The sequence below is a fragment of the Macrosteles quadrilineatus genome, unplaced genomic scaffold (assembly GCF_028750875.1).
Source record: "Macrosteles quadrilineatus isolate MER2022 unplaced genomic scaffold, UCM_ALF_1.0 Scaffold_1__1_contigs__length_201487025, whole genome shotgun sequence".
Taxonomy (NCBI): Eukaryota; Metazoa; Arthropoda; class Insecta; order Hemiptera; family Cicadellidae; genus Macrosteles; species Macrosteles quadrilineatus.
Window position 1 is genome coordinate 31,969,513 of NW_026542594.1, and position 13,337 is coordinate 31,982,849.

The window sequence follows — 13,337 nt, forward strand, 5'->3', positions numbered from 1 at the left end:
CATAGGTCCTTAACACTTGAAATTATCACTTTAGTTTAAAATCTGATTAGCCTAGTTGAGAAAATTGATTGGTCAAATAAAAAACAATTTATGACCAAATTGGAAGAGTGTTGGACTAAACAATAAAAAATCTAAATGTCCCATCATCAATGTTATTTATTTTTCTACATTTTTCTTTTTCAGAGCTTGTACGAGAAGTTCATGAGGCGACTAAGCTGAAAGAAGACACTTTATTGACCAAAGTTAAATTGTTTGCGGAGAATCTACTAAGTACCAGGACACAGTATCCATTACCAGTAAGTAGGCCTAAATAATTTATTACAGTTTTACACGTGTTCATTTACTGTATTTAACTAGCAACAAATAGTAATTTGTTGTTTACGATAAATAATAAAAGATTTATACCAAAAACAAAAGTAGAATATTTATTTTACTTTAATGCCATTGGATAAACAATGTTGTTTTGTTTTTTCATTAGGTGTATAAATATATGGAGTACCAACACGTGAGCATGCAACGTACATCTAAAATATTTGATTTAATAATTGATAATTAGTATTTGAATAATTATTACCAGCATAGTGTTGTGAAAGTTTTCTTGTATTTTGAACAATGTTTTCATAATCACAATAGTTAAACATCAGGAAAAATAATTAATTGAAATAACATATGGTGGTTGATGAATGCAAATAGAAAAATATACAGGGTGTCCATAAAAAACGTTTCAGGACTTTGGGAAATGAATCCCCATACTAAAAGGAAGAAAAAAGTGTATGGGAAGGTATGTCCGAAAATGCATATTAACCCAGATATCCGCCATTTCGTTTTTTTCTTTTTTGCCCTATTTTTATTTTTTGCCTTATTTTTACACAAAAAACGTTATATTTCAGTTATCTTTGTCCGATCTTTTTGATCTTGGTATTGTTTGATAGGAAATTAAAAATGCTAAAAAAAAGTGTTCTCGACATTTTTTCATAGAATTAGCCGTTTTTGAGTTATGTAAGTTATAAAAATTCAAACGGCCGCCATTTTGAAATTTACAATCGGAACAACTTTATAATTTTTTCTATTATAGGTCTTGTGTATGTTAACATTTTTGCCAAATTTCATAATCATCGGATAAAAAACTTCACAGATAAAAATATTTTTGTATAAAAAACAAAATGGGGGATATCTGGGTTAATATGCATTTTCGGACATACCTTCCCATAAACTTTTTTCTTCCTTTTAGTATGGGGATTCATTTCCCAAAGTCCTGAAACGTTTTTTATGGATACCCTGTATAACAGTACAGCTATCCATATGAAAAGCCTGCATTTTATAAATTTAAACTGGCGATAGTCAGGGATTGCCCTTGTGCCTTATTCAAGGTGATTGCGAAAGCAATACACAAAGGAAGTTGTAGTCGCTTGAATTCAAAGGGTAATTCGGACGAGATCATCGGTATTCTTGGGATTAAGACTATTTCTCCTTTGAACTTACCACTGATGGTTGTTGCTTGGATCAAATTTGGTGTCATTTTTTAAATTGTCAGTCTGGTTCCTTGCACAGCTTGGGTGGATTTGAGTTTCACATTAGTATTATTGGAGTTCCTTATTTAATGACAGTAAGTGTGGTGGCATTCCTGCTGGCTCTGTTGGGTTTAAAAATTCTACAAGTCTATTCACTCATAATCTTAACCTCAATCTTAATCTAAATACCTTAATCCTAATAATCTTAATCTTGATTAAGTTTCATAATCTTAACTAATTTAACTGGTAGTTTGGTTATTGGTAGTTTGGTTAGTTTGGTTTATTGAAATTACAGGCATACAGGTATTCGAAGGTTATGTTTACTTTTTTCTAAAGCAAATAGATAAAATTCTAGAGTTTTTTTTTCTCCTTATTAAAATTTTTTGAGGACGCATGAATTTTGCTTAAAGATTCACAACAATTTTCAAAATATAATACATTAAGTAAGCATTTAGCATTGAGCTAAAACTTATTAATGAGATATGCCTACTTAACTACATAAGCTACGGTAATTAATTTCATATATTTAATTTTTGTCCGATGATAAGTTCAAAGTTTTTCACAAAAACGCTTATACATTTTAATATACTGTATAGTTTAAGAATTACTCTTGCAAAAAAGAGGTTTAGTTTCAACAAAAGCATCATTAAAAAATTGAAACATAAAAAATCTACAGCTATTAACCCTTTGCGATCGGAAGGCCAGCAGGAGTGGCCACAACGCAGTCTGCAGCCAGTCGGAATTCAATCCGTACTGACTTGGTTCCAACGGTCAGGCGGCCAGCTGTACTGGCCAAGTCCTAGTACACGCCCCCTCGGCATTCATCATGGCGGCTCCCTCCCAGCAGCTCGGAATTGTTTTTACTGAAAACCTGCAATGTTAGCATAGGGGATATAAATTGTAATAAAACAATCGTAATGTTATACTGACAACTGATTTATTAAGTAAAAAAACAGAAGAGATATTGAATATATACATACATTTGTTTGAAAATGAAAATTCTTTGATATTACGTATTTACTAAAAGTGTAAAATGAACGTATATAGGCTACTCATACAAACAATGAGTTAAAAGTTCTCTTTAATCGTCTTGGATTTTTTTCACTGAATGATATTTTTCGAAACATTCACCCATGTGAAGTCCGGGATTGTTAGAACAAGTTTTACAAAAAAACTTTGACCTTTTTCTTTCTTTTCCTGGTCTTCTATCGCTACACACCGCACAGTCCTTTGTTTTACCTCCCTCAAGCGGATAGGGCAGATGAAGTTTTCCATTAAGTCGCTCGTCCTCGACTAAAGATGATGGTCTTCCTCGTTTTCGGACATTTCTTACTTCTCCGACCAGTTCTTTAATCAACATTTTTCTGTAACGTCTTTGGCGAACTACATTTTTCCTTTCTTGATTGGTATTGTATAGAATGAAGGAATTTACAATTGCTGTTTCCAAAAGCCAAAAGGACATTTTCCTCCACCATTTCAGGGATTTCCTTATAAATGAGTACGAGGAAATGTACTGGTCAGCGATGTCCACACCACCCATATGTTTATTATATTCACAAACTGCAGTAGGTTTTTTTTACTAACTCCCCTACTCCCCCTTTTTTGTAGCGCCTAACCGTTTGGGTAGAGTTATCACCGAACAGTGTACTTAAAATAGCCACCAAGTTTTTGTCTTTCCACAACAGAAGAGACACTTCATCATTTTTTCTGTAGATTTTTGTTTCCCCAGTTTTTAATTTCAACTTAGGTTTAGGCAGGTTCTTGTTTGTTTGTTTTTTCGCTTTGTCCTTTTTAGGCCTAGCTGGTCTCACTTCTTCCGGCAATCCTTTTCTGTGTAGCACGATAGTGCCGGTTGTATGGGCTTTCCATGCTAATAGTGCCTCTGCCAAATCAAGATTGGAGTAAAATCTGTCAGTGAAGACGTGAAGCCCTTCAACATCTCCCAGTGTTTGCTTAAGTTTGTCCACTAGGTGTAAAACAACTCGACGTGTAGCTCCTAAATCAGGCCTAATCAAGTCTGGTCTGTGGTTGTTTTACCAAAATATGGTTCAATGGCACAAATATAGCCCGTAGTCGAATCTGACAAGACGAAAACCTTGATTCGCCATTTAATGGGTTTGTCCTTGTTGTAGGATTTAAATAGGATCCTTCCTTTTTTTTTTAAAGAGGTTGGCGGCCTCTTTTAACCTTGCATTTGCCCGTCCACATAGACTACAGATCTGTGCGTGGAACGTATCCAGCAAAGCAAGGGGTGAGCCGGTACAGTACAAAGGTGAACTGTACTGATAAAAGTTAGTGGCAGTGACCAGGATCCGAACCCACGACACTACTGCCTTGGGCCCGAAGTCCGCGACGCTACCGACTGAGCCACCGACTCACCAATCCTACTTTGAACCCAATCATACTTTCGTCTACACTTACTTAATGCTGTGGGATAAAATACTCTCTAAATTTCTTATCAAGGTATGCAGCAACATTTCTTACCTTTCCTGATCGAGTTAATGTCCCAGCTACGCTGCCAGATGGAGGTGGGGAGACATGAAGATTCCAGAAGATTTGTAAAAATCTTTCCTTACTGAACACATCTTTGAAGAATGGTTGGTAGTCAACCCAATTGTTTGAAAAGTAGTCACCTATCTCTGGTTTCTCATTCATCCCCATGTTAATTATGAGTCCAAAAAAAGCTTTCAACTCTTCCAGTGTAAGGTCTTTCCACGAAAGCTAGATGGATTTCTTCTGGAGTGGTGTATTCTTCTGTATCTTTTCTGCAGCATACCGGTTTGTTTCTTTCACTATCTCTAACATTAAATCATTTGTGAAAAAAAGCTGGAAAAAGTCCAATGGTGTTGTTGGCGTTTGGTTATTTGGTGGCTTATAACCACTATCATGTTTCCACAAAAACTTATTAAAATTATTATCCCCTTCAGACCATACCTTCCACTGTCCCGACACACCCATACCTTCTTCATTATCTGTCCCTTGGGCACCTTCACCATTGTTCTCCTCAACTTCCATGCCATCATTATTTCCACTTCCGTGTACTGCTCCCGTGCTTAAATGTCCATTAAATTCCACATAGGCTACTTGAACTCCCATCACTTCCATAGTCCTCTTCAAAATTTTCTTGAGCTTCATATCCATCATCAACTTCTTCAAAAACCAAGTCCTCATACTCTGCAGCTAAATCAGTTGAATTAACGTCACTTTCGTGGTCTGATCCATAATAAATATCGGGATCGTCAGCATCTTCTTCGTCGGCAAACAATAGATCTCTCAATTCATCTGATCTTAAACGGTCGTCCATAATTACTTACTTAAATATAGGCTTGGAATAATAACAAACATAACCCAATTCGCACTTCTAAATGTTTATAAGAGATAAAACAGTTGTATTGTAGACCTAACTATTATAAAAGTGTAGCGCGTTTACGTAGTATATGTACAAATGTTCTTTAAATCAACTTATATTTACATTAAAACTTTAAACTAGATTAAAACTACAAATAAACATAAATCTGTCGAGGAAATAACCAAAAACTCAATCGTAAAACTGAACCAAAACAACGGTTGTTATAACAGCACTTTTGCCAAAACAACAGGTGTTTATTTTTGTTGTCGCCACCACAAATTTTGCGATATAATGTTGCAAACCTGCTGATCGGTTAGTTTATTAATTCCTCACTAGGTTGCAGCACTATACAGGCATCATAACACAGTTTGGAATATTACAAACGAAAACAATGTTGTTGGCCAGTCCTGGACGCCCGAGTGTTCGTTGGATTTCATGTTGGCCAGCGCCGCTGACCGCCCGATCACAAAGGACAACTGCTGTGGAAATAAATCCGACTTCCGTGCGCTAATGGCGGTGGCCAGTAGAGCTGGCCGCGCGACCGCTGAGGAATGACGGCAAATATTCATTCCGATCGCAAAGGGTTAAAAACTGTTTACGATAATGATTACCAGAACTTTAATGCTTGCTCTGTTAAATTATGATGACTGATGCCAAGATCCAACTCCAGCTTCCTACACACTTATTTATTCTTTTGTATTTGGATATTTAATTATTTATACTGAAACTTGTTCCCCTCAAATTAAATTTTTTATAAATAAACATAGTATTTTTTGTTTGTTTGTTATAAACATTGGTTTCGAGTCAGCTGACTAATAATATGTAATTTTTTACTTGTAAAATTCAGGTAGTTTTATTAACAACAATAGTTTAGTTATGAAACACTAATATTATTAATTAATAGTTTGTAACTTGTATTATTTTACTAATAATACCAGGTGTTTTAAAATAATTAGCCGGGTTTTAACACTTTATAACTTTTATACTATTAAACTTACCGCTATAAAATACATCAAATAAAAAAGCAACTCCATTGCCATTCCTTTTATTTTTGAGCGGAGCGAGCGAAGCTTTTATACGTCTAATCTTATGCATTTTGTAATACACAAACTCCTCTTAACACGTTGGGTGCTGATGACGGGAATTCCCGCCATTGCTTAACATTGAAATAAATGCAATTTTCATGTTCAAACATGTCAACGGCACTTAAAGTGTTAAACGGCTGAAGCAATCGTTTTCAAATACAGTACAGCAATCGAGAGACAAAGAAATATTACTGTCTGATATGTGCAAGACGTACGAATGCGACTTCCTCCTTGTGCAAGAAACACACTGGGGCATTTTAAAACCTAGACCCAACATAGAGGGGATGAGACTGATTCTAGAGAGACCCCATGATCAATATGGTAGCACTGTTTTTTGCCAGGCCATACATTGACATCACCTCAGCTTCGCTGACTGAGAGGAACAATACTTAGATACTAACAGTCAGGACACCACAGTACAGTGTCACCTCTTTGTATAAGCCTCCCGAATCTCAGTATGTATTTACAGAGCCCGATAATCTATGCTATGATGACATTAATTTTGTCTTGGGGGATTTTAATTGTCAGAGCATTGCTTGGGGATATAAAGAGAGACAAGTGAAAATGGGACAAAACTTGAAACCTGGGCTGAGGGAAATGACCTGCAGCTCATACATGATCCTAAGCTCCCTTGCTCCTTTAACAGTGGTAGATGGAAGAGAGGTTATAACCCTGACAACATCTTTGTGAGCAGCAGGATTGCCTCACAGTGTGAAAAGTCTGTAGGTGATCCAATTCCCCGAACTCAACACAGACCTATAGTATGCACCGTTAGTGCTGTTGTTAAACCTGAAGTTGTTCCTCTAAGGCGCAGGTTTAATTTCAAAAAGGCCAACTGGACGGGTTTTAGGGAGATCATTGACAGAGAAATCGCCAATATCCCTCCACAACCTGATATGTATGACTCCTTCGTCAAGCTTGTCCAGCAGGTTTCGAGAAAAATTATACCTAGAGGCGGTCAAACCCATTACATTGCAGGACTCTCTGAAGAGGCAAAGCTACTGCTAGAACGATATCAAGATCTCTTTGACAATGATCCCTTTGCTGAGGACACACTTCTAGCAGGTGAAGAGCTTATGTCAGTCATTGCCGAAAATCGCAAAACTAAGTGGTGAGATCTTGTGGAGATTTTAGATATGCAGGTGAACAGCAGACGGGCCTGGAAGTTCCTCAAGAATATAAATGGAGATGCGACAAAACCAAAAGACAACTTTACAACAGTTACTGCCGATCAAGTCGCTACCAACCTTCTTTTAAATGGCAAAACCTATGGAAGGAAATACCGGGAGCCTGTTGTACGTGATGTGCCAAGTGAGAATCACTTCCTGAAAGAACCATTCACCATGACCGAGCTAACTGCAGTCATTACCAGCTTAAAGACTAATAGAGCTCCAGGTATTGACAAGATCAGAGTCGAACAACTAAAGAACCTAGGTAAAAATGCCATTCAATGGTTGTTGAGCCTCGTGAACATGTGTGTAAGCCAAATGCATACCAAATACCAAAGGCATGGAGAAAAGATCGTGTGGCTGAACTGCTAAAACCCGGGAAAGATCCAAACGTTCCTAAGAACTTTTGGCCTGTTTCTCTCTTATGCCACACATATAAAATGTTAGAACGTCTGATACTCAATCGAATCAGCGATTTTCTGGAACAAAAGATCATTCCACAACAGGCAGGCTTTCGATCAGGCAAGTCTTGTTGTGGCCAAGTTTTAAACCTGACCCAGCACATTGAGGATGGGTTTGAGAGAAAACAGATCACGGGTGTCGCTTTAGTAGACTTAACAGCTGCCTACGATACCGTAAACCATCGAAGACTCTTGGGAAAAGTGTACAGCATTACCAAAGACTATCAGCTGACTTCAATGATAAGCACTTTTCTTCATAACAGGTGGTTTTTCGTGTCCCTTCAAGGCAAGAAAAGTAGATGGAGGAACCAAAGAAATGGATTGCCTCAGGGTAGCGTCTTAGCCCCAGCTCTTTATAACATATACACTAAAGACCAACCGTTGCCAAACGCTACACTTCAGTATATATTATGCCGATGATACGGCGGTGGCGGCACAAGGTAGGAGTTTTGAAGAGGTGGAACAGAAGCTGACTATGACTCTAAATGAACTTTCCCAGTACTATGACGCAAATCATCTCAAGCCGAACCCTTCTAAGACCCAAGTTTGTGCCTTTCACCTAAACGATAGAGAAGCAGGCCGTGAGTTGAATGCGAGTTGGCGGGGAGACCGTCTTCAGCATTGTCCTACACCCAAATATCTTGGTGTCATACTGGACCGCACACTTACATTTAAGGCGCATTGAAATGAAATGAAATGAAAAATGTCTTTATTTAAGAGGCGAAGTTAGGACTTGCAAGTCCTCTCTACCACTTAACCTCTAAAACATAAATAAATAAAAACTTATTCACTTATATAAGTAAATTTAAATAATCTAAAGTAATACATTAATGAGAAAACATGAAGAAATTAAGTTTAGTAATCCCAAAAAAAATCCCATTCACACAAGCCGCCAACAACCCCTCACACCAGCACCAGAGAATCATTCACGCCTGCTGCTCAATATAATAGATTTAATCTCTGCCCCAAACCTCGCACGGTTTCCTATGAATTTGATATGGTCAGGAAGAGAATTTCACATTCAAATTGCAGATACCAAGAATGATTTGTTAAAAACTGTTGACTGGTGAATTGGTGTAGATAAAAGGTGAGAGCCTCTACGAGTGGCACGGGTGCTGATGTCAGAAATAAAATGGAAGTTATCTTATTAATAATTGGGAATTTTACTATTGATAATGGAGTGTAGAAGACAGAGAGTGTGAAATTCCCGAAGTTCATTTAACTTCATCAATGAAAGCAGGTTGAAATGGGGAGTTACATGGTCATATCGCCTAAGGCCAAACATGAATCTGATACAGGATTTCTGCGCTCGCTGAAGTCTACTAGAAACTTCATTAGTCATGTCATTGATCACCACATCACAGTACAGTAGAACTCCAATTATCCGAATCAATTGGGACCCGACCCCATTCGGATAATCAAAAATTCTGATAATCGGAGTTTTACAGGAATTCCGGGAATTTCCAAGAAAAATCCTCATTTCCGATACTAAATGATTTTTAATTAATAATAAATGAATTTAGAACATTTTTACGGTATACAATGCTCTTAGCACTAAGTCTTCTTAACTTGTTCTTAATAACAATTCTTTGATATTTTCCAAACCTTATTATTACTGTAGCTTTACATTATTAAAATTGTTGAAATAAGCGATTTGGATAATCGGCGATTCGCTTAATTGGAGTTCGGATAATTGGAGTTCTACTGTAGTTGAAATGAGTCAAGATGAGAGTTTTTACTAACATAATTTTCAAGTTCAGTGGAAGTTAGTCTAACAAACGTTTGATAGTGTGAATAGCTCCAAAGACCCTGTTACAAGTGGAGTTGGCTTGGTCAGACCAATTAAAATGATTGTTCATTGTGAGTCCTAAGTTTTTCACTTTGTCGCAGTAGGTGAGATCCTTTCCGTCAAAGTTAAGTCGTGGTGCAGTGAGTAAGTTGATTTTAGTCATTAGTCTGGGGTAGCCAACAATCATTGCTTATGTTTTGTCAATGTTGAGTTTAAGTCCGTTATTTGTGGCCCACTGAGTTATCGATTCAATGTCAATGTTCATGAGACGTACAGCAATATCCATCTCGTCTACATTGAAGTGGGAGTAAATCTGTAGGTCGTCAGCATACAAATGGTAGTGTGAGTTAGTGATGTGTTCTATGATGTTATTGATGTAAATTGAGAACAGTAGTGGGCCAAGAACAGATCCTTGAGGAACACCTCTAGTAATCTGCTCCCAGGTAGGACATTTGTCAGCGACTTTGACACACTGCTGACAATCAGATAAATAGGACTCAATCCAGTCAACACAGTTGTCAGAGAAACCAGCCAAGCACAGTTTAAGGAGCAAAAGAGAATGGTATACACAGTCAAACTCCTTTGAAAAGTCAAAGAGGGTTAAAATTGTGGCCTGTCTATTATCCATTGCACGGCGGATGTCATCTGTAATTTTCAACAAAGCAGTGGTTGTGCTAAAGTATATTTAGCGCAAAACCCAGATTGAAAACAGAGAATTTATTATGCACTATTCTTTCAAGGCATTTAGAAAGGGCAGGAAGAATGCTGATTGGTCTATAGTCAGAAGGGGTATTGGGAGAAGAAATTTTCTGAAGTGGGCGAACAATGACAGATTTCCAGATGGAGGGGAAGGTAGAAGTTGCTAATGATCTGTTAAATATGGATGTTAGTATCGGGAGAGTAACTGGAAGAGTGTCTTTAATAAACCTGATAGGAATATCATCGGTGCCGACTGCGTTACTTGTCATCCCCAGAATTGCCCTGCGGACCTCAGATTCACTAACTGGGGAGAAGAAAAACTGATTTTCTGGCATATCAAGTGGTCTAGATGTGATATCGGCAACATAGTTAAAGGCACCTGCAGAACTTATAGGGTTAACAATTGGGATAAGAAAATCCAGTAAACGCAAACGAGAGCTCTATGATCTTAGTAAACACTCTTCAAGCACTCCTTTTAAAAATTATGTAAAACAAATACAGCAAAGTTCTAAGTAAATGTATAAAATTAGCTAAAATTTCATACCACAGAAATAAAATTAAAACATCTTCAAATAAGACTAAAACTGCCTGGCAGATTGTGAAAAAAGAAACAAATACTGCTGCTAGTAACAAGAACAGATTTCCTTTTTTGTCTCAATCTATAAATATTAAGGATCAGTTAAATATAGTCAATAAATTCTTTATAGAGACTTGTAAGCTTTTAAACATAAGTTCTAATGCTGATAAGTCAATCAAATTTTTAGAACAAGGAATCCATCCTGAATCCATGATAATATCATTCAAAATGACAGATCATCAAGAAGTTCAGCAAATAATTAATGATCTAAAACCTTCTAAATCTTCATGATGGGACGAAATATCACCTTTTATCTTAAAACAATGCTCATCTTTCATCTCAACACCTCTTGCTCATTTAATTAACACTTCTCTTTATACAGGTGTGTTCCCAGATTTATTAAAGCTGTCAAACGTAATACCAATTTTAAAAAAAGGAGACCCAAAAGATTTAGCTAATTATAGGCCAATTTCATTACTGCCGGCATTTTCCAAAATGTTTGAAAAGGTAGTTTATAATAGGTTATATGATTACTTTAACAATTGTCAACGTTTTAACATAAATCAGTATGGATTCATGAAAGGTAAAAGCACTGTAGATGCCATATTTAGCTTTGTATCTGAGGTAGCGGATGCTCTTGACAGTTCGCAGAATGTAGCTGGTCTCTTCTGTGACCTGTCAAGAGCATTTGATTGTGTAAATCATGATATCCTGATCCGTAAGTTGCAGTTTTATGGTATATCGGGCAGGACTATTAAATTGTTGGTTTCTTTTTTATCACATAGAAAACCGTGTATAAGGCTGCAGTCACTGGGGCTTAAGTCCGATTATGAATTCATCACAGAAGGTGTTCCGCAAGGGTCTATTCTTGGACCCTTGCTCTTTTTGATTTATATAAATGACTTGCCTATGACCTTAGATTCCAAATTAGTAATGTTTGCTGACGACGCTTCTGCAATATTTACCCATCCTGACAAATCAAGGTTTCCACAACTGATAAAACAAGAATTCTGTAAGCTAGAAATTTGGTTTCAAGCTAATGGGCTATTATTGAATCACTCATCATATTATGAAGTCACTTTTAATCAACTTTAAAAAAAAATACCAAAATACAAATTTCCAATATGATAACACCACTATACCATGCTGTTTTTCTGAATGTACCAAATTTTTAGGGATAACTTTAGACAATAAATTAACCTGGAAAACTCACGTGGCAGAAGTTATAAAAAAGTTGAACAAAGCATATTTTTCAATTCTTATTTTATCTAGATCAGTAGATGTCTCCACTCTTATAATGGTGTACTATGGGTATGTTTATCCTATTCTTAATTATGGAATCATTTTTTGGGGCAATTCTGACAAAAAGAAAAAGGTATTTAAATTGCAAAAACGAATCATTAGAATAATTTATTCTCTCAAAAGTAGAGATTCATGTGAAGATATATTTAAAATCAATAACATTCTTACTTTTCCTAGCCTTTACATCTATAATTTACTAATTTTTATGAAACAAAACATCTCTAAATTTTCTGTTAGTTCAGACAACCACAATTATGACACCAGACACAAAGACTGCCTTACATATCCCAAACACAAATCTTCTACCTTTGAACTTTCGCCCCACTACTCTGGTATTAAATTTTATAACAACCTGCCTGATTGCATTAAGTCTGCATCTTCCCTCAAGTCATTTAAAAAAAGTTTATTTGAGTTTTTATGTAACAAGTGTTGCTATAAGCTCAATGACTTTTTCCGATGAGTGTTGTACGGCTTATTTATATATATTATTTTTATGTTGGTATTCTTAGGAATTGACACTATTCATGTATATTTTGTACATAATGAATAAAGGATGTTTTGATTTGATTTGATTTGATTTGATATTCACAAAAAAGTTGTTAATCGTGTCGAGAATAATAGTTATTTGATGTAAATTGTCAGATTTGCCGATACCAAGGTTCTTAACTTTGGTCCACAAAGTTTTGGAGGATTGTTTCTGGGAGAAAGATGTATAATAATACCTAGCTTTTGAGTTTCTGATCTGTTGTTGGGTTTGATTCCTGACCCTTTTGTAACAGGCCCAGTTATTAGGTAGCTTGGTGCGCCTGGCTTTACGAAATGCAGCATCTCTATTTTTTTGAAGTTGTCTAATAAAATAATTTATCCAAGGAGCACGTGGCTTCGAAACTATTTTAGATACAATTGGACAGTGTTTATTATGAAGATTAGAAATGAGGGAAGTAAAATGTTCAACCATTGAATTGACATCAGGATCATTAGAAACCACATCCCACGGTAAGGTAGAAGTGTCTAAAAGCAGAGCAGTGAGGTTAAGATTTCGATAGTCTCTTTATTTGATAAAGTTTGGGCTAAATTTGGTCTTTTTTAATACACAGAAAATCTGGTCATGTTTAGAAAGTCCAGGGGCAGAATATTGACCGTGGTGGGCGATTAGGGATGGGTCACTAACCAGCAGTGTGTCAGCAATCGCAGTGTGATGTGTGGCAAGTAAAGGCAAGATGGTAATGTTGCAAGAGAAAAACAAATTTGTAAGTGTAGTTTGGTGTAGTAAGTGGTCCCAGTAGGTCAGTGTTAAAATCACCCATCACAATGACATGACTATAGCGAGGCAGCAGACCCACCAAATCCTGTTCAAACTCCGCGCATTGTATTGCGACAAGAGGTAAAGTCTCA

At 36.5% G+C, this 13,337-nt stretch overlaps 1 protein-coding gene across 3 annotated transcripts in view; it reads left to right on the forward strand.

Moving 5' to 3' along the window:
• LOC128982830 (uncharacterized) overlaps positions 1 to 13,337 on the forward strand; it is a 107,582-nt gene that overhangs the window by 54,891 nt on the left and 39,354 nt on the right. For all 3 annotated transcript variants that reach the window (XM_054401855.1, XM_054401857.1, XM_054401856.1), the window contains exon 3: positions 184 to 296. In XM_054401855.1, the coding sequence (XP_054257830.1) occupies positions 184 to 296 (113 nt within the window). The remainder of the gene's footprint in view (positions 1 to 183; positions 297 to 13,337) is intronic.